General features: G+C 32.2%; 1 protein-coding gene across 2 annotated transcripts in view; it reads left to right on the top strand.

The window, feature by feature from the left end:
• The window catches only part of LOC148620239 (zinc finger ZZ-type and EF-hand domain-containing protein 1-like), a 78,277-nt gene that overhangs the window by 4,031 nt on the left and 51,505 nt on the right, over window positions 1-22,741 (top strand). Inside the window, exons 2-28 of one of the 2 annotated variants that reach the window (XM_088580955.1) lie at window positions 138-168; window positions 814-895; window positions 1,738-1,819; window positions 2,527-2,598; window positions 4,048-4,192; window positions 5,023-5,087; window positions 5,911-6,034; window positions 6,560-6,668; window positions 7,229-7,294; window positions 8,109-8,255; window positions 8,689-8,741; window positions 9,786-9,864; window positions 11,036-11,167; window positions 12,013-12,129; window positions 12,364-12,467; window positions 13,029-13,109; window positions 13,624-13,731; window positions 15,009-15,097; window positions 15,938-15,993; window positions 16,380-16,472; window positions 17,128-17,190; window positions 17,591-17,633; window positions 17,896-18,012; window positions 20,077-20,175; window positions 20,690-20,778; window positions 21,138-21,231; window positions 21,735-21,840. In XM_088580955.1, coding sequence (XP_088437081.1) covers window positions 138-168; window positions 814-895; window positions 1,738-1,819; window positions 2,527-2,598; window positions 4,048-4,192; window positions 5,023-5,087; window positions 5,911-6,034; window positions 6,560-6,668; window positions 7,229-7,294; window positions 8,109-8,255; window positions 8,689-8,741; window positions 9,786-9,864; window positions 11,036-11,167; window positions 12,013-12,129; window positions 12,364-12,467; window positions 13,029-13,109; window positions 13,624-13,731; window positions 15,009-15,097; window positions 15,938-15,993; window positions 16,380-16,472; window positions 17,128-17,190; window positions 17,591-17,633; window positions 17,896-18,012; window positions 20,077-20,175; window positions 20,690-20,778; window positions 21,138-21,231; window positions 21,735-21,840 — 2,446 coding nt within the window. Of the gene's footprint in view, window positions 1-137; window positions 169-813; window positions 896-1,737; window positions 1,820-2,526; window positions 2,599-4,047; window positions 4,193-5,022; window positions 5,088-5,910; window positions 6,035-6,559; window positions 6,669-7,228; window positions 7,295-8,108; window positions 8,256-8,688; window positions 8,742-9,785; window positions 9,865-11,035; window positions 11,168-11,300; window positions 11,378-12,012; window positions 12,130-12,363; window positions 12,468-13,028; window positions 13,110-13,623; window positions 13,732-15,008; window positions 15,098-15,937; window positions 15,994-16,379; window positions 16,473-17,127; window positions 17,191-17,590; window positions 17,634-17,895; window positions 18,013-20,076; window positions 20,176-20,689; window positions 20,779-21,137; window positions 21,232-21,734; window positions 21,841-22,741 lie in introns of those variants that run through there. The other variant, XM_088580956.1, reaches the window with a different exon arrangement.

Genomic DNA, 22,741 nt, shown 5'->3' with positions numbered 1-22,741 from the left:
ATATGTACATGAAGCATGCACTCTTTGCTACTTTGTTAACTTTTTTTCATGCATTGCCATGGACGTGGAGTAATTTTTAAATTTATTACTGTTAAAGACTTTCTGATTTTAAATTTTGTTTAATTTCTTTCTTGCAGATGGATGAAAATTCTGACACAGAAGATTCTGGTATGTACTTGTTAATACTGTGAAAATAAAGAAGTAAAAAGTGGTCACTTTTAAAAGGTAAAAGTGGAACATTAATACAAATAAAATGTGATAAAAGGAAGTGAGATCCAAATTTTACGCTTTACAGCCTTCATCAGGGGTGAATAACACTGGACGAGAGTAGAAAGTTTCTCCCAGAAGTAAACTATCAATCTAGACAAAATGGAATCAAATGACTATGTACAACATGCCAGATCATTAGTATATAACTGCCTTGGTGGTCTCATTGTAAAGTTTTCACCTGTGTTGCAGAATGTTGTTGCTTGGATATTCAATCAAGTCATACCAGTGATTTGAAAATTGGTCTTCCTTGCTCCACCTAGCACTCCACATATAGAAATAGAGTGACAACTGGTTGGCTCAGTGTCAGAATAATGGTACAATGTAATATACCTGCTTGTTGATTGGTGCTTTTGTGAGCAAGTACATTAAAAATCCAGTGCAGGAAGCCATCTGTTCTAGTCCTGAAATACATGAAATGTCTGTCAATGGATGTTAAACTAATATCAATAAATCAATTTATCAACAAAAAAAAATATTACCATTTGTAATAATGTATAAACAAAACATATGAATACATATTATGTCTAATTTATTTATTTTTAGGTGAAAAGGAGACTCCAGCAGTAAGAGACTTGAATGAACTCTTTGACCACACGGCTCTTAGAAATCTAGTATCGAAATTCAAGTTAGTAACTACATTAAGGAGTTGATACCATGTTAAGAAATTCAGACTACTAGGGGGCCATAAACACTTCAAAGTTTACGAAGTCCTTTGTGTACACTATAAGTCAAGATTTTTTCTGTATTGTTCCCAGCTGCAGTATGACATGTTTTTTATACATTGTTAATACATGGCTGTGTGCAGTTTTCTTGATAAATTGTCAACAATTTAAACAAGTTTCATAGGCATTACATGTACAGGTAGTTGGAATTAACTCAATTTCCACATAAGACCATCATGAAAAAACATCATAGATTCTCATCCAACATTTTTTCAAAACTAGGGGTTAGCAAATTTTATTTTTTATATTTTATTACGGTAATTTAAGTGGAAAATGCTGTCAATTTTAAAGAAATTGACCAAAATTGGGAAAAAAATCAAAATAAAATATTTTGGGAAGGGTAAAGAAATAGGGTTGGAAGGGGATAAGAATCTAGGATATCTTTTTATTTTTGCCTAAAGGTGAATTTCTATATACATGTATATTACAGTGTGAATCCTGTTTTGTTTTTATTTTGTCTTCTATTTTGTTGCATCAAAGCAACACAGATCATTTGTTAGTGAATAGTATTGTTACATACATGTAGATGTAGATATGTGGATTACACATTGAAACCTGTCTTAACCAAACCCTGAATAATCCAAAAACCTGTCTAAACCAGATACTTCTTGAATTCCCTTTGTATCAATTTTAATGTAGTAAAACATGGGTAAACCAAACTCCTTTCTAAACCAAGCCAATTTTGAGTCCAAAAGGAATTCAGTTTATATGGGTTTCATTGTATATACTGGTTCACTTTTTCCAGAGAAGAAATAACAGAGAATGTACTACAGCAGTACAGAACACAACTTCTAAGATGGTTAGATGACAAAGAAAATAAACAAGAGGTATAGGTTGTATGAAACAAGAAATCTTAATGACAAAATCAATGTTGTATATTATAATTAGAATGGAAATGGCCACCATGTCACAGAGACAACAACCCACTAGGATGAAAAATGTCAGTTCAAGGCTCATTCCTTGAATGATAAAGAAACACTGACACCCAAAACAACAATATACACAGGTACAGAGAAATAGTCGCCCCATATAAGGATTCCTTTGAAAACCAAGTAATAAGTCAAACGGTATGAAAGAATGTTTCATTAATGATTCACCTTTACACATCCAAAAGTGCCACAGATTGACATTTTATTTTCATGTAGCTTGTTAGTTTATTCAAAAATCTTTTGTAAATGGTGTGTAAATCATGTGTTTTTTTGTGTTGATTTAAAATGTGCTTAATAATTTTGTGTAAGAGAAAAACACAATTAATATATGCTGCTATAATATTATGCAACTAACAAACTTCAAATTTGCAACCTATTTCAATGTAATGAGGCCACAACTAAGATATGATTCGATAAAATTTATTTGAATTTAATTGTGTTTTAGCAAGTTTTATTCATATGAGTTATACCCATTAACAAAACTCTGCTGCAAGCTTTATTCATATGAATGATACCCATTAACAAAACTCTGCTGAAATACCAGTTCAGATCAGTCATTAGCTTCTGATGTTGTATTTATGATTTTTTTCTTTCTTTTCCAATAGGAGACAGTTTCTATAGGCCAGTTTTGTGATTGGTTAACTTCAAAAGGAGTTTCAAGGGATGATGCTATTAAGGTTATTGTATATATGCATTTATATTAAATATTCATTTAAATTACAAGGAATGTTTTTAATTTTTTAACAGTTTGTAAGAAGCAACCTTGTTTGCAGCAGTTTATAAAAAGTGTAAACTGGCCCAAACCAGGTTATTGAGTATAACCTGTTCAAAATGTAGAAACATTCATTATAATTTAATTTCTAATGTGTGACAGTCCAAATATTAAGAACTGATTAATAATTCAAAACATTATTTTGTTTGGGATTATTTCAATCGCAGAGTGCAGACCAATTTGAAAAAAAATGATGTCATAGTATCAAGCAAGGTTATACAAAATAACCTGGTTTCCTCAAAGAGAACCAACCAATCAGAAAGCTTGTTACAACTCAAATTAAATTATTAAGAAGTATGACATAGCTAAATGGACTTAATAGTGATATTGACAGAAATAGGATAAATGTAGAAATAAAACTGTCAACAAATAAAATGCTTTGATTAAGTGAAGTTACAACCAATACAGTACATCTGTATTAATAAAGGAATACTCTGAGTAGGAAGGAATTAAGATATATATAATACTATAATGTATGCTACTCATATACAGTCCAAGCTGTCTTGAGTGACCTTCCAAAGGAGAGCAAAAGATGGTCACATAAGACAGGTGATCTTTATGTATAGGTTGATTTTAAATAGAATGCACTATATCAGGATATTTTAATCATAGTATTTTAGGACAGGATTTCCTGAATACAGGTGGTCATAAGTCAGGATTTCCTGAATACTGATGGTTACTTAAGACAGGATTTCCTGAATATGGGTGGTCACTAAGTCAGGATTTCCTGAATACTTGTGGTCACTAAGACAAGATTCCCTGAATACTGGTGGTGCATAAGTCAGGATTTCCTGAATACAGGTGGTCACTTAAGACAGGATTTCCTGAATACAGATGGTCACTTAGTCAGGATTTCCTGAATACTTGTGGTCACTTAGAAAAGATTTCCTGAATACTGGTGGTCACTAAGTCAGGATTTCCTGAATACAGGTGGTCACAAAGTAAGGATATCCTGAATTCAGGTGGTCACTTAAACAGGATTTCCTGAATACAGGTAGTCACTAAAATGGGTTTGACTGCACAAACATAAATCTAAAAATTCAAACCATCAAATTAACTGAAATTCTTGGTCTATTTTTAACTATTTTTGTGAGAGTATTTTTTTTATTTCATTACACATAATAGAGATAAGTAATATAGTGTATGTAATATTCTAGTTTCCTTTTTTTAAGGACATATAGAATTAGTACTGTAAACCTAATTATTTTCACTAAAAAACACAAATAAAAATTGACACAAATAAATTCATTTATAATAGAATACACTTTTGAGAGTGTGTTAAATGCTAAATTTGATGGACATCCTTAACCCCAAAATTAAAAGGATGAATTTCTAGATCAGTTTATTTTTGTAGACTTTCCAGCAGTTTGATACAGATGGTAGTGGTGTCGTGGAAGTATCTTCCATGATAGAAACTGTCAAATCAATGACTGGTGCCAGTTTACAAGGAGAACTAGGCAGAAGTATCCGTATGATGCAGGCTTGCTCACTCACACCTGGTAAGTTCTTACTCTCATAGGGAGGTAAAGGACCCATATTCTTATGATTCCTGAAAAAATATTTTCAAATTTAAATCAAAATTAAAAGTCTAAAGTTTAAAAAAAATAACATTTGAATAAATCTGAACTTAAAAAAAGTATTTTCCGTGATAAACTTAATTATGACTTCTGCTTGATGAATTAAGAGAATTTCTTTACTCCAAGCATTAAATGTAAATATCTTTTTCGTCATGTATATTTGGTCTTTGGTTCTGACACAAATATTAGAGTTTGATTACTATGGAAGTGTCTGTGTTTTGTGACTTTCAATTTTCTTGTAGCTTTGATCTTATATGACTGTCTAGGAAACTAATGGAAACTTCATATTTTTTTATCTTTTTTCAATGTATTTATATTTACAAACAAACACTGGTGTTGATATGGCAAATTTAGTAATTATTATATAGTATCTTCATTTGATTAGCTTCTCCACTGAACAGAATAATGACTTATTTGGTTAAAACATTGATATTTCATTTCTGACAACCTTTTCTTTTTTACAAAGTATTGGGGTATATACATATAGGTATCATATTGTCTGTCTCACTGTTAGTCTGTTTTCCATCCATGTATCTTTTAAATGCAAATTCTAAAACTATTCAATGGATTTTGATTAAACTTAGTATAAATACATAACATATAACATGAAGATTTATATGAAGGATTACTATTGCTGGATGCTTTGAAAAAGAGATAGTCAAATTTAGGTGGTTTGCTTGTTGCAAGCTGGGGTATCATTGATTGAGCTTCCCCAGAATTTATTTTGCTAATTTGACATTTTCAATTGACAGGGTTTGTTGATGTGTATGCTGGTGATAAAAATGCTGTGAAACAACATGCAGAAAAAATTCTCAAGGTAAGATAGACAAAGGTGCTGAATAATAACATGGTATGGTGGAGTTATACATGTAATTGTAGAAATTCTCAATGGAAAATCTTAAATATTGTGAATATACTATTGTTTGTTGAGTTCCAATTTTTGTAGTTTTCATGGTTAGGCCAAACCACGAAATTTGGTTTCCAATAAATAGTAGATTTCCATAGATGTGTAAACTGAAAACTTCAAAACCATGAATTCAAGAATCCACGAACTTGTGTTTCTTCCCTAATTCACGAAAATTGGTATCTACAAATTTAAGTACTTTCACAGTAGCTGTTTCTCATACAATTTGAACTCCCATTATTGAATAATTTGCATCACCATGATTACTGAAAGCAGACTTTTTCTCAAATCAATGTGTATCGCAAAAAAATTGTCTTACATTATGACCAAAATGTGAAAAACTCTGTAATTAATGGACATGATAGTTCCTGATTTTATGATTGTTTTTCTCCATAAAATTTTAGGAATTGGCTTAAGTTAGAGCAATAATGTACATGTTCAGATAATTTTTTCAGATTATTTTTTTAAGTTCTGTATGCAATTCACATACATGGACCTGCATAACACCTACACTATAGGTGTTTTTTGTCATTACCTGATGTTTTTGCTCCTTTTCTGTGAACGTTTATAACTGCTAAAAGTTATTCTGCAAGTAACACTCAAAATATTTGTATGATTGTGAGCAGATGCATCAAATTACACAATTCATAAATAAGTGCCTGAATACATATAAAAAGAATGATCTCCTTTCCCTCCCAAAATAATAAATTAATCTTTGTTTGAATTTCCATTCCAGTATTTACTGCGGAACAGATGTCCAAGTTCCTTTCTACCATTCCCGTTACTGAATGGATTCAACAATACAGCCAACATGAGAGCATCTGTCTTAAAAAATGTGTTTAAGAATATTAAAGAAACAGGTAAATACAAATGGAAAGTCATGAACAATTTTACCAAACTATGTTTCAAAACAGCTACACAAAAAACCCAAGAACAATAACTGTTAAGATGCTAATTTTACAACATTTTGTCAAATGACCACGTTCACTAGATTATAAGCCCTGCCACTTGACGTAGTGAGGTATGTGAAATACTCTGAAGTTTTTGTCTGTCCATCCCCTGACAAGTTATTGAAGCATCTTATTATAAACTTTAGCTTTATAGCTATTGTGTATCATATAATACAGATCAGGTTTCAATTTCAGTTTAATTGCATTATTTACACAAAAGTTTTGGCCATTTTAAGTTGTTTTTACTCCCCCTGCCCAACCCCCCCCCCCCAAATAAAAAAATGTTTTGCAACGTGGCAGGGTATTTAATTTCCCATTAGATGCCCAATTTTTTTTCCCACAGTTTTCAAGTCCATTTGTATGTTTTTTTAATATATCACAATTAATATTTAATAACTTGAGTTATGAAGAGAGTATTTTGATGTAACATTGTAGGACCAACATACAGTCAGGGTGGTTTGTTAGGTAACGGTGAGGAACTGAGGACTATTACACCATGTCATCATAATATTGAGGTGTCCTCTAACTCATCAGAGGCATACAGGTTTGTAATATTGAGGTTTCCTCTAACTCATCAGAGGCATACAGGTTTGTAATATCAAGGTGTCCTCCAACCCATTAGAGGCATACAGGTTCGTAGTATCGATATGTCTACCAACTCAATAGAGGCATACAGGTCTGTAATATTGATGTGTCCTCTAACTCATCAGAGGCATACAGGTTTGTAATATCGAGGTGTCCTCCAACTCATTAGAGGCATACAGGTTTGTAATATTGAGGTTTCCTCCAACTCATCAAAGGCATACAGGTTTGTAATATTGAGGTGTCCTCCAACTCATTTGAGGCATACAGGTTTGTTGTGAAACATTTACATGTATATACTGTATGGAGGGTTTAAATTTAAAGATGCAAACATTTAACTTGAAAGTAAAGTCATTCTTAGTTTTTATGCCATTTTTCATTAAATCCAATGTTGGGAAAACTGCATTTTTATGTACTTAATCATACAGCTATATGGGAAAATATGGGTAATGAGAAACCTTCAAAAGAGTCAAGAAATTATATATTATTGGCCTAAATTAGTTTCTATTTTTGTGGTTTTAGGTTGACAAATGGTGATCCTAACACTTACTGGCAGTCAGATGGAACAGCTAGGTCCCACTGGATTAGGTTTGTTTAATTTGATTTTCTCATTGGTTTGGACATGGAAAAAGTCTGGTTGTCCACATACATGTATGTTTTTATTATATTGACGTAGTTCCTATGCCTATAAACAGGGCTTCCTTGTGCTTGCACCATTTGCTCATTTGGCAAAAGATCTGTTCTATTCTTTTGACAATAAACCCAGTGAGGCACAAAATATATCTGAATTTTTCCGAAGGCAGCCATAGTCCTGTTAAGTGATCCTGTCAGTAGTTCATAGTATATTTTAAACCAACTTGTTTATGTTGATATTTTTTTTCACATTTCAGGATATCAAGTCAGTTTCATTGCAATTTATTTTTTTGACTTATAATTTGTCTTATATGTAGTCCATAATGAATGGACAGTGAAGTGATTCATTTCTATGTTTTTCTTGCCTGCAAATAAGCAAAAAATTAACTGTCCGTGAGAATTAGTTGGTTAACAGTACTAACCAATTAACCCTGATAAAATGCCTTTGCATGGTCACATTTCCAATTGTACATTGTGTTTACAATTTGACCTATGCTGATAATAATTTAAAGTTACAGTTGAATGCTCACATATTTATTTGGCTCAAAGGTTCAATGTTCTAACCTATACTTAGGGAAATATTTATAAAATGGATTACACCATTTAAATATTCTTGAAATTTTCTTTTTTGATATCTTGCCATATTTATAACATTTTTTTTAAAGATAGTATTATTTAACAGTTTTTGGATGTTTTAAAAAGGCAAATATAATCTGATGAACTTAAATGTGTCTTGGATTGCATTTTGATTATATGGATATTTTTTCAGATTGCACATGAAATCAAATGTAGTAATTAAGACCTTAACTATAGCTGTAGCATCATCTGACTCCAGTTACATGCCTGAGCTGATCCATGTTACAGGTGGTAAAAACTTCAGAAGTCTTCGACAGCTTAGAGAAATAAGAATACCTAGGTATGGGGAATATTGAGAAGGTTTTAAAAATTCTAAAAGGAACTTATCTATTCAATTTTAGATAGATTCTTTAATTGAAATGATTTATACTGGTTTACTCAAATGGCTTGAACACTTTTTAAAAGACTTTGTTCTTTTACTGAAATTGTTCTTATTACTTCAGTATTAAAAGAAAGAAGGAATTAACTCTAAAGCTGCTACATGCTACTATTGTTGTTTTCCATAGTCAGGTTATGGTCATTACTGTCATAGACAATGGAGGGAATTTTGGAAGTGGTAATACTAGAAGTAGATTCTTTCAGATGTTTTGATTGGTTGAAATCTGGCAATAAAAAAAACTTTACAGTATAACCTTTCCTACTACTTCACAGCACAAAAAAGTCTTGATCTATTTTGCTATATACTTTCTTGAAGTTTGATTTTGTTATTTTAGCCATGTTACTGGAGATGTTGTTCTGTTGAAGAATTGTAAAACATATTATCCCAGTGAGTATGTCTGCTATTAGATGTTATTTTTTTGTCTTATTATGTATGAAAAAAATAGAATGTTTGTAAAGAAGCATTGTATAACTTTGACAGTCAGATATAGCCATTAAGTGTCAGTCTGTAAGAATCAGGCATTGGGTGAACATGGTATGAAAAAGCCCATCATTTTGATAGTGTAATTTGACTATTTGCACCATCAGAGTCAAGGAAAAAAGACAATATTTTCTATATAATGCTGGTACATTGAGTTATAATTTTATTGAAATGCACTGAAAATGAACATTTCAAGGGCAGATAACTCTGTCAAAAACCTCATTTTTCTAACATTCTATTGAAAATTTTCTGAGCAAAGCCAGTGAAGCAGAGATTAAATAATGGTCTTTTCAAATAGAGAAAGTATCCTTCAGTGATATTACATTGTCAGATCAGTGGGGTTTCGACAAGCATGTTTCTGATTTTTCCCATTTTGCCTGATTCTTACAAACACTTATACTTAAATTTCCAATATATGTATATATGAGAGGTACATGTATTGTAATTGTAAGGGATCCAAGATTCTAGCGGAAATCAATAGAATGTAATCCAGGGACAAAACCCAACATGGAAAACAGACAAACACAACAAAGAACATAAAGTAACTAAAATAATACATACAAAGTAACAAAAGTAAATGAGCAACTGAGACTCCATGAAAAACTGGGAGCATTGACCAGGTGCACCATTAGGGTAAGTGTCGTCTGCTTTTCTAGAAATACCTGCCAAGAACTGAGAAATTGTGATGCCAATTTTATTAATTTTGGCTTATATCAGAAACTTCATTTTCACTAGTTTCATGGTTAGGGCTCTAACCAGAAATATAGCTGTTGTGAATATTAAAGTTACAGAAGATTATGAGACTACTTGTCAATGGATCACAAAATTAATACTGCTGAAATAAACTTCTAGCATACTACATGTAGGCCAACGACCAAAAAATGGTACATGTATGATATGAGTAATTGAGGGAAAACATAAATAGGAAAATGTTTTAATTTATTTTCACAGTAATACAGATCAATATTAAGAGATGTAGGAATGATGGCTGTGATACAAGAATCCATGGTCTAAAGACAGTTGGTTATAAGTAAGTGTCAGGATATATGGTTCATATAGAGACAGATGTCATATTGTGGGATCAGACCAAGACATCAAATCCTGGAAAGCAGGGACATAAAAAGCTAGTCTTTAAAATTATGTATACATGCATTTAATTAAAATCAGCTTCTTCTTGGATTGTCTTCCATTTTTTAAAAAGATCAATGTTACTGACACAGTTACTTTTTACATGAAGACAAATTTTTCCACCACATAACATAAATTTGCCTGGATGGATTTGAGTGAAGTTTGTAATTTCTTTTTTCTGGGATTTGATACTTTGCATCTATCCAAAGAACTTGAGATAAAGGATACTACAGATACTGTGTAGGCAGTCTCATATCTTGACCAACACTTAGAGATCGATGATAAAGGAAAACTATTGACCAAACTATACAACAAATGCTATGACTTTTCATTCCATTTTGTCAACTTTCCTTTCATTTGTGGCAGCATCCCTTCAGCACCTGCGTATGGAGTTTTCATATCACAACTCATATGTTATGCCATAACTTGCTGTAACTACGCAGATTTTTTGTATAGCCTTAGACTTCTTACAATTAGGCTTCTGGAACAGGGTTATGTTGCTACAAGTTTGAAGTCATCACTACAGAAGTTTTATGGTTGTCATCATGAATTCATGGAATCTTATGGTGTTTTCATCTGCACCATGAACACTGATTTGTTCAACGTGTCATAGTATTCCATCTACCCTGGATTAGACATTTTATGAGCAACTTGGCGGGAGCTTCTAGAAAAGCAGAGGACACACTCTACCGGTGCACCTGGTGCATGCTCCCAGTTGTTTATTTACTTTCGTTACTTTGTATGTACATGTATTAATGGTTAATTTATGTTCTTTGTTGTGTGTCTGTTTTCCATGTCTGGTCTTTGTCCCTGGATTACATTCTTTTGATTTCCACTAGAATCTTGGTTTTTTTATTACTCTTAGACAGGTGAAAGCTTTAAACTGAGTATGATTCCTTTTTAATTTTTGGGTCTTCTGATAAGAGGTAAAGGTCATCATTTCTGAAGATATATATTTTTGTGTTAACAGATTTTATGCACTGCTTTTATTTTGGTCTAAAGCAGCAAGTATACATATTCTTAGTTATACAACTGTTGATTTACACTATTTATGAAACATTGATTAATTATAGAGTGATGAAGGAAGTAGGTATTAGTGTAGGTGATGCAGCAGCTGTGTGGTATATACAGGTCCTGGCAACTACAGTCACTATGACACTACCCCTCAACCCTCAACTCAGACCTACAGTATTGGAACATACCAGGTAAGTGGACATGTTGTGTGGTATACACAGGTCCTGACAACTTCAGTCACTATGACACTAAGCCCTCAACCCTCAACTCAGACCTACAGTATTGGAACATACCAGGTAAGTGGACATGTTGTGTGGTATACACAGGTCCTGACAACTTCAGTCACTATGACACTAAGCCCTCAACCCTCAACTCAGACCTACAGTATTGGAACATACCAGGTAAGTGGACATGTTGTGTGGTATACACAGGTCCTGACAACTTCAGTCACTATGACACTAAGCCCTCAACCCTCAACTCAGACCTACAGTATTGGAACATACTAGGTAAGTCCTGCTACTTTGTGGTATATACAGGTCTTGGTAACTACAGTCACCATGACATTACTCCTCAATTTAGGCCTATAGTATTACATATAGAACATAGCAGGTAAGTCAAGGTCATGCACTTTCATCTCCACTCATTGTATATTTCATTCAAGACAAACGCTCTGATGACATCATGCAATTTAAGGGAGAAATGGCTACTTACATCCATCCTTAAAGAGAGAGAAATTTGTTGTCTTTTTACTTGTTCCACTGCTACATATGTGCCAAAGACTGAATTTCTCAACACTCGTGGAAGAAATCCCAGATATTTGATGGGGACTCATGTAAGATTTTATCACACTCACCAAGAATTTAATCATTCTTTTTGAAAAAAAACATTTCAACCTAAATAGAATTATGAAGCAAAATTTGTATGAAATTGTGTGATGCTGGGTTAAGAAACTTCAGTCATTTGCTTTTCAAATGCTTTAATCACTTGTAATAATTGTTCATCAGAATAACATTTTGTCTCTTTATTCCATTAACAGGAAAGCATTAGAGAATATCCCACCACTGTCACTATGTCCTGCCAGCTCAGATAGGCCCAAGTTTTTATCTAAGTATGTCTTACAGGAGATAGAAAAGTTTGTCACAGATATAGCCTTGTAAGTATAATCACACACTGTAATACACTGAAACCTTTTATATAGAACACTGTAGAATAAAAACCTGTCTAAACCAGACACTTCTTAAAGTCAGTTTATATCTGTTTAAATGCACTTTTCACAGTATAATAATGATATAAATATTTGGAGAAAAATAGAACTTCACTTATCAATTTGTGTATACATAACTTGTAGAATGATTTTCTTGTACCTTTTTTTTATTTTTGACCTTAGACATGGAAATGAAGTAATACCAGAGGGATTACATATGCTGCTGTCCTTCAATTTAGCTAGAGGCAATATTAATGGAATTCTTAAAACACTTAAGCTATTACAAGGTTTGTAGTTCAATCCCTATAGCTTGGATATTATTGTTCTTCAGGTTACATTTGTAGCAGCCATTATGAAAATAAATTATTGCCAACACATGCAAAATTTGAGATCCATCAAATGTATCTCAACCATACCTTAGATATACATGTATGTCAGTAGCCATATGTCTGAGTTGCACTTCTAATTGTGTTTGTCAGGCATATGTTTAACAGGTGTCTAAAATACCTCATTTGGATGTAAGTTAGACATGTTCTTAATTTTGCTTTTGTGCAAGTAAGGTATTGATTAAATCGTCTTTTATAGGTTTAATAGGTTCCTTTCAGCACTGTAAGGGTTTTAATCATATCATTTGTAAAAAGGTAACTTACAGCTTAAAATAAAATTGTTTTTAAATACATGAATACTTTCGACTATAAAATTATTTTTTAGTACTGTTAAGAATATATAAACATGAGGGATGAACCTGCTCAGTTAAATATTTTTTATAAATTTTTTGTTGTGTGTTTTTCATCTAAAGTAAGCGATCTTTCTTTTAAAAATGGAAGATTGATGTAATTTTTTTCCAGAAAATCCGGAAACCACATTACCATGTTGTGCATTGTTGCAAAGGATGTTACAGTCGAGAGATGCATGCTGGGAAAAATCTGGTTAGTCATGTTTCTGTAAATGGAGAATTTTTCAGTTAACTGATTTTGGTTATGGTGTGTTGGACAGAAATACATGAAAAATAGAATAAAAAACAATTAAACACAAAATATAACAACTTGTCCTTCTCAAATTTGCAAAATGAATACTAGTATACATACATTTGTCAAGATTCAAAGCAATCCTAACTTATGAAAATTATTATGTTTATAGTACCCCTGGCAACCTTACATACATGTATCATGCCTGAAAGATAGTATCCAGGAAATGTTGTCTTTTATGATTTTTCCATAATGGATATGCATTTACTGTTTAATCTTAAAAACATTCAATGAAAATGATTTTAAAAAGCATTTTATTGATAAGGCAACTTGAATATAGATAAGAGAATGTGAACCAAGAAATATTTTCAGTGGCCTTATCACATTATTTCAGGTCAGCAGTAACAAGTAATAATTTTAAGTTTATTACATTACTTTACATGTAAATCACCAAACCAAAGTAATAATGTTTCAGGTCATCAGTTACCTGTGACAATCTGTGGTACTGATGGTGGTAAAGCTGATGATAATTCTATGGTAGAAAACCTGCTGAGTCATACCTGGACTTCACTTCCTGGTCAAGGTAAATAGTATTGATGTAGATTTTTATGAGGGAACCTAATTTTCCCTTTTCTGCAGTAGGTATTGAAGACAATAGTATAAATGGAAGCCATTTTAACTTATGAAATTTAATCTTTGCAAAATTGGCAGTAAAAACTAATGCATTTATAAAAAATCCTTTTCAAAAGTGAATATATTTTCAAAAGCAAACCAATGGTATCAAGGAAAATGTCAAGGAGACCATGCTATTTATTAAGTTCTAGAATTGAGTACATATTTCATGATAAGATTATCCACCCTCTTCTTTTGATATCATTGTAGGGTAAAAATATATTACGTTGCAGAGGTGCATCTGAGGGTGAAAATGTTTAATTTACATCTTATTTCTCGGATTTAACTACATTTATAATGTATGTAGGCTGTGTTATTATACCCTCTTTATTTGAATTCTACATCTCGAAATTTAATTCATAGAAATTAGACACCCATGCAGGTCCGGGTGTTAAAAGAATAGGCCTGCAGCAGCGCTAAGCTTGTCGTAAAAGGCGACTAATAGTGCTCAGGAACCTAGCTGGGGGCCAGGCGCTCTGCCCACAGAGCAACTGGGTTGTGTGCCCCAGGTGGTGGAATGGGGGAATGGGGTACCCCTGGCGTGTTACATGCTGGGGTTGTCAGGCTATAATATGGAAAACCTGACCGCAAACCATAGTTGCGCACCATGTTGGGAAAGATGCCACATTCCTTTGCACGTTAAAGAACCTTGCTGTGGTATTCGATAGGAGTAGGAACCTTTGCGTTCCGCCACAGGAGGCTAAATTGCCCGACCCTACCCATCCCCCTTTTTCTAGTGGCATTCGAAATTTGTTGACCCTATTATCCTTGCGTCCCATCCCTTGTTTCATTTCTTCATCATTCATGTTCATTTTATCATCCATTTCATGTTCATCGCCTGAATATAGCAGAAATATTGCTGTTCAGGCATTAAACCCCAACATTCAATCAATCTATCAGAAATTAGGTAAATGCCAAAAACAGGTACATTTTCTCACCTATTATGTTTATATATATGAATAGTCAGGGTCTAGGACATAAGCCCTGCTGGACATAAGCCCCCCGGCTCCCGAATAGTCAGATCTAGGACATAATCCCCCCGGCACCCAAATAGTCAGGATCTAGGACATAATCCCCCCAGCTCTCGAATAGTCAGGATCTAGGACATAATCCCCTCGGCTCCCGAATAATCAGCAGTTAAATTTGCTGTTAATATTAAAACATAATCAATATTGTTTTCTATTTTAGCATTCTATACTACAGAGGATGGAAAAACAAAGTGTAATATTATATTCAAGAGTACAGAGTTTATACAGCTGACCAGGATAAGGTTGAAGGTAGCTAGTTTCTTCTTATTTTTAAGTAGCACTCCAGCTAAGAATCATGCAAAATATGATTCATGGGCAAAAAGCCTACATATTTTTATTTTTGATATTTTGTTTGAAATGTCATAGTAAACAGAAATTAACATGTGGATTTTCATATAACCTGTGCTCTTAGGAGATAAAAATTGTATAGAATGCACTTTTCAAATTAAGGGAGATAACCCTGTAAATGACGCTCAAATACAATAGAATCTACTGGATTTTCAATGTTGATTCCTCCTAAGAGCAGGCAGATTTAAATAAATAATTACATATTTCATAATATAGACCCATAAAATAACTTAATTACAAAAATAAAAATATGTAGCCTTTTTTAGAATGTGTCACATTTTTTAGATTTTGCATGATTCTTACAAAGACAGCTACTTAATTTCTAATTTTAGTTGTTTTCCATTGATTTGGAAATGACATGATATGAAAATTTGAAATACCCTGTTAGAGAACAAATCTAAAATATTTTCAGTCTACAAAAAAACTGAATTTATTGATAGGATATTATTTGAATGCACTGAAAAAAAAAGATCATGTATATTTGAAATGATGAAACATAGAAGAGTTTGGTACACTATTGAAATATCTAGATCCTACTTTGTCTATGGTATGCACAAAAAATCATTTTTATATATGGATATAGCAAACAGAACAGCATACTTATATAAATGTTACAAAGTTTCTTAATTTTGATGCAAGAATTTAAAAGGCATAAATCTTACATGTACTGTACAGCTCTGGGAATGTAAAAACAGTTTAATAATTGCACTTAATATTTTTATACCCGTTTGCATTTTGTAGAATGCCCAAGGAAGTAAAGGAGTGAGAAGAGGTCTTGTATTTGTATACAGAGATAGGTAATTTTTATCAATTATTGGGTATTTATATGTTAATATAAATGACTTTGTTTAAACTGTGCAGTAATTAACATATTATGATAATAATATTACCTCCCCCTGTTTCTATGTTTAAAGATTTGATACTTTCATGCTGTTTTTACTCTTTTTGAAGTCAATAGACTCTAATTTATCATGGTCTGATGTCCAATTTTCATCTACTCTTTCTGTGTTGTATACAGTTGAAAAAAAAATCATCATATTAAAGATTTTACTTAGAAAAAAATAACAGCATATGGCTAAAACCCTTGAGTTGATCCTGGTCAGGATTTTGTTCTTTATAATCATCAGAATTAACTCTATACTGATATTCATCCATAAATTCTGTTTCTTTCTGATTTTTGTAGCAATGAAAAATTCACTTTGGAGGAGCATGTGAAGAGATTTGAAAGTTATGATAACTGGGCCAAGATAGAATATGATTTCAGTGTTAGCGTCAGGTATTATACATTGGACTTATTTGGCTGTTCAAGTCTTATTTCTTCTATTTTAAGCTGGTGGTTAAAAATGCATGTGACATTTTAACCAGTGGGTGGTAATTAATTTCTGTGTTAGGTTTCCCGCCATTTTTCATCTCCTAAGTTTCTTCTTAAGCCTATTCTTGATATATACTATTTCTCCACACACTCTATGGTAAAATTAAGATTTTAACATGCTCGCTAAAGCTCTCATGTTGAAAATTCTTAATTTTACCATTGCAAGTGGATTAATATATTAAACCACTCATTACTGATATATACTGATATCATGTACTATATACATGAAATTAGAAAAATAGAAATTTGCTAGTTTTATTACTTAATAAAATATGTATGTCTGTGAAATAGCTGGATGATCTTTGGGGCAGTGTGATTTATAATCATAATATTTTAATCTTTTTTCTAATTTATTTAATTTCCATCAAATACAAATGCTTAAAATGTTTTGTCTTGATGAATTATAGCCCAGGTTTGATTTTCTTTTGTTTGTTTTCAGTTTTTATTTGAATTTGTGGGACTTAAAAGCCCATGTAATGTTTTATGCAGCAATCAGTAAATGTTGATTTTAAAGTTGTTTTAAGTTTTTTCTTTGTTTATTTTTGTCTTGTGTTTACAGAGGAGCAGGAGTTGCAGGCATGCCTGATAATCCAGTGGCTTACTTTACATTCGAGGATGATTGGTAAGTAGTAGGTTGAAATGAGACAAAAAATAAAAAGTGTTTTCCCAACACCATGGAAAACATCTCTTTACTCTAAAATCAAATCTGTATCAACACCAAGTTAAATGTGTTTTTTGTACTCTTTAATCACTGTGGTGGAATGATTTGCAGGTTGTAGGAGTTAAAATCTATGACCTAAAAAAGACAAATATAAGAAATCACATCTACTTACATCAAGCCATTCTCAACAAGTTGAAAAGGCAAACAAATAATTCATTAATGTTTGCCTCATGAGTGGTCTAAAACATATTTATTTTTAAGTAGTAGTATTTTGGGGGAAAAATTGAAAAGAAGCTCTTACTGAAATGCATCACTTTTTCGTAAGTTTTTAAATGAAAGTTTTTTTGTATTTTTCTTACAGCAATGAAATAGATATCCCTGTAAGCTGGCATCCTGTTGGCCATGTAAGTTAAAAATTAATGTTGGTATACATGTAGCAGAATACAGTTTATAAACTTCAAACTTTCAGTTTCCATCTTTAATTAATATTGGACTATGGGATTTTGCCTTATTTCTGTGATACGTGTATGTTTTGCTTCATAGCTTTGATTGTTTCTGCAACATGGTACACCATCATGTACAATTTATTTTGTAAGATTTATAATTTGGTTTTATATGATTTCTAGTTGTGGAAATATTTTAACCTTTTACATTTCTATGTTATAGTACATATTGGTCAAGTTCTTAGAACCGAGACAGGAGAAAGAAACCAAGATATCAGTGGCAGGAATCAGATTTTATGGCTTTTCTAGGAAACCAGTTCTAGTAGATGATCAGATTACTGTAAGTAAAAGTATTCTGGCCCCTGCATAAAAATCTTGAAATAATACTTAAGTCTGAGATCATTCTTAACTTCCATAGGTACTCCAATCAAAGTATGGAGTTTCATGTTGTCATATCCAGTGAATAATATTTTCAGACTTAAATATTTTTTTTCAAGTTTTGTGGCAATACATGTAGGTAGAAACTTTTTGTCAACTTTCTAAACAATCTTTGATCTTTTTATACTCGGAGTCACATAAATAACCTACTGTTAAAATTTGAATAAAAATATTTTCTACGACTTTATTGACACCAACCGTCGTTTAAATTGTCTTAAATGACTTGCTCATTCGTTTAGCCAAACAGCTTCTCAAAAACAAGTCGCTTAATAGCTTAAATCATGCGTAACAAATCCTTACGGGAAAATCCCATACTAATATCCGCCATGTTGGTTTTTACGGGACGATTTGTTTACAAACGAAGTTCGTAAGTTCCTGTCGAACTCCGGTGACAATCGTCTGCTTGATCAACTTCTCGGTATTGTACGTTGTTCGCGTAAAATAAATCCGAGATATCCAAAATAATGCCGAAGTGCATTCTGGGTTCTTCGGTTTTTGGACAAACCATTTAAACGTAAACAACATCTCCTAGCAACCCGATCACTGTAAACATGGCCGACTTTTTACAATGTAAATATTGGCACCTAGAATTAAAATCTGACCGGAATTTAACGATTCAGTGTTTAGGGAGAAGCCGTTTGGCTAAACGAATGAGCAAGTCATTTAAGACAATTTAAACGACGGTAGGTGTCAATAAAGTCGTAGAAAATATTTTCATTCAAATTTTAACAGTATGTTATTTATGTGACGCCGACTACAGTGTTTTCTCAACTTTCATAGCCTCTTTCATTTCTGTTATTGGTCTAAATTTCTTACATGACATACTCAATGCATTTACACTATCTATGAGTTGACTTACCAAATATGGACTTGTACTCCTCTGCTTAAGGAGGCAGGCCTAAAATAAGGGACACAACTCTTACAAATCAGTGGAATGTTTGTTGTCAGCATTTTACATCAATCTCATGTAAGCATCAAAGTAACTTGGATTTATTTCATTCTGTTTCAAATGAAAGCTTGAAAGGCTTTGGTGAAATTGAATATGATACAAACATATCATTGATTTTATGAGTTATGTCCCTTACCCTAGGTCTACCTCCTTACATTTTGGTTGAATCTGTACATAAGTTGTTACATACTGCGAACCAGGAAATATCTCTGCCATCTGTTTTTCATGGTTTCTGCAATATTGAAATCTGTTTTAATGCACTTTCAAATTTATGATTGTTCCTAAAATTGTATCATAATGTTCGTTGAAGAAAATATTAATGAGTGTTTAATTTTCTTTTTACAAGTCTTACTGGAAATTAGCAGAAATAAAATTACTGTAAAAACTTCCTGTTTACATTATTCATTTAATAAGATAGCAGAATTTTTTAAAAGAAATGTTAGTCTTAGTGCCATTAAAATTAAATGGGGACACTATTAGTCATAAAATATATGAAAATATACCTCTTGACATTATGAAGTTGGACTAATGTGATACAATTTTGTTAGATTAATTTTTTAAATCTTTGAATACATTTAATGGGTGACTTGCATATCAAATATTATTCTGATTAGATTAGAAAAAGAATAAGCTTTCAATACATACATGTACATGTTTTGTTTAATATATTTGGAGTTTTATTAGTAGATGAATGATGAACTTCGTTTAAGAAATAAATCATGGAAACTCAATTTTATTATTGTTGTACCACAGGATGGCCATTTATGTCACATGTTTTACACTATGCAATAACAAGGGATTAAATAAAGACAAATGGCCAGCCTGTGGTAAAACAATGATATAATGGAGTTACCAGGATTTATTTTCATTCTAGCAGGACTAGTTTTTTCTTATTTTTGAATAGATGCAGCCTATGTTTTGCATAAAATGTTGGTCATGTGTTTATCACTTTTTTACCGTGGTGATGGAGTAAAGAGCCCTGAAGCATGTCATATTAAAATTATATTTCTAATATAGATAAAGCATCCTCCCAACCCAGAGAAGAAGACCAACTGTAACAGCTTGGAGATTATACAACATGTCCTTGAGTTTATTGTTGACCTTGCCCAGGATCAGGTAAAGTCTCTCCAACAGCTTGGAGATTATATAACATGTCCTGAGTTCATTGTTGACCTTGCCCAGGATCAGGTAAAATAAACATGTTTTGTAAAAGTGCTATTTGTTTATTTGGTACCTTCAGCCAAAAATAAATGGGTACTCTTGTTCTTATTTAATTTATTTTGTGATAAAAAGGCATATTGTGGCACCACCAGAAAAGTCAAGTGAGGGCCCAAGGTTCAAGAAATTGTTTGAATTGGCCTTACTTATTTTAAAGATATTGGCAAATCATTAAAATGCATATTTCTTCATTTGTATTAGTTTTAAAATGGGTAAATACTATTAAAAATTCAGTAAGAGAGAAAGAAACTCGTTCCTGGAAATCCTTTGCATATGTACAATCTAAATATATGTAGATAGTCACATGGTAAAACCTTGATAAACATTCACATAGAGAAAAATGCCTTGTTTTTAGTGTAAAAACACCAAAATGCTGTGCATTGCTACATTTAGTCTTGTTCTGTTGTTTCAGATTAAAGCCTCTGGAAAGTCAGACTACATAGAGTTTACCGAAACACCCATTGATATTTTATGGGAATTGTATACATCGTTTAGAGATAAGTAAGTTGGTTTATTTTCCACTACAAAAACATGTAATAGGGATGTTTTAAAGGTGTCATTTGTTTGTGTATTTATCAATGTACTTCGTACTTTAGAGAATTTAGAAAGCTTTTAATTCTCGTAGTCAAAGCTCAAAGTTACAATCAGAATTATAGATATATATTTCAGAATCTTTTAGTTTTTAGGCTGAATTTTTACATGGCAAGGGGTATTCTTAGCATGACATAATATGCAACATATTTTTTTCATATTCAGTGACAAAGAATGGTTATATTTTTTAGCCTTGTTCATGCTTCAGGTATAGTGTAGTTGTTGTTCTTTGTCTATATATTCATATATTTTTTACAAATAAATTTCAGTGAGCAAGAAAAATGGCAGAACTGTGCTGTGTCAATGTTACAGCTAATGTATTGTCTTTTACCTGTGTCAACTGCACCAGAGGGAGAGAAAAAGGTAAATTGTCTTACACTTTTGTTGTCTGCTCCAGGCAGGGAGAAAAAGGTAAATTGCCTTTACTTTTGTCGTCTGCTCCAGAATGGGAGAAAAAGGTAATTTGTTTTTTGTATGTATGTGTAAGATCTTCTCAAGAGTGAAAAAAAGAAATCTTAATTGTTTCAAAACTGTGAAGTCTGCTGAAGGTGGAGAGTTGAAAGTAAATTTTCTTAGAACTTTGTAGTTTGCTCCAGATATGGTAAAAAATTAGTTTTTCTCTTGCCCATGTCTTCTGCTTCAGACTGAAAAAGAAAAGGCTTTTATTTATCAAATTGAATTATCAGATATAGGTAAGACATATCTCTGTGATAACAGTTCATTTATAATATGTCTTCTTGAAATGAAGCGCTCTTTTTTTCTAGGTACGCATGTTCATGTTTGAGTTATGGATTCAAATAACTGAAATAGGGGGCTGTGTTTTCCGTTTGCATTTCTAGAGCTATTTCTTTATGTTTTGCTTATAGAAATGTGCAGAAGAGATGTTTCAGCATTTCTGTAAAGTCATAGACAACACCCCAGATGAGAAGGCTAGTAAAAAGTACAGTCTATGTAAACAGCTGATTGTTGAAGGTAAAAAGTACATTTGTAACATGAGTCACTGAGGTCAGGTTGTGGAGAATGTAAAGTACTGTATTTACCCAGTGTGATGAAGTATAGTTTTCATAATTAGTATTGAGTAATGTGCGATAGAACAGTCAAGTACCTTTAAATACCCTTAATTCATGTGAATAGCAAGAAATTGTAGCAGAAATAGATATGCTGTGGTTTCATTTTCATTTTTGTGGTACCATTTATGAGTATAAAATGAAAGAATAATAGGATAATGAATTGGAAAGAGTGAATAACCAAAATATTATCAGGAGTGCAGAAGAACGCCTAGATATAATGAGTGTGCAGAACTTGTTCCGCACATTAGTTAAATCATGAAGCGCTCTTGGCACGATTGATAATATGTTGGTTATGCACGGCAACCAATTGATTATCCTATTAATTATATAGATTTTCTTCATAATATATCAATATTTTTAATATGAATTTTAAATTCTATGATTGGCAGATTGATATCCAAGTTGTGACATTAAAAGCAAAAAGTGAAATTACTGAATTTATTTCACAGTATGAATTATCGAAATTTATTACACTAGGAACATTTGATAAAACATTGCTATCTATATAATATAATTATTTCTGAATATAAAGAAGAATCAAGCAATTGAATCTTGGTATATGTCTATCTAGAGAATCTAATTTTTTGGACTTAAGTTGTGTTTATTTTGCCATTATCGGTTACTTTACCCACTACAAAGAAAATTTTGGGCTAGTGAGAAATCCCCCTGTTTGCCTGTCTGTCTGTTCATCTGTCCACACTTTATTTACGTTTACATTAAAATACATGTATAACTACATTTGAAGTTGGAATGTCAGAGTATTTCTTGTTTACCAAGGTATAACCATTTTTGCATTCATTGAT

This window comes from Perna viridis, chromosome 4 (genome assembly GCF_037379345.1).
Source record: "Perna viridis isolate PV_CMFRI_1.1 ecotype Kerala chromosome 4, ASM3737934v1, whole genome shotgun sequence".
Taxonomy (NCBI): Eukaryota; Metazoa; Mollusca; class Bivalvia; order Mytilida; family Mytilidae; genus Perna; species Perna viridis.
This window is presented reverse-complemented; position numbering and strand designations above follow the sequence as displayed.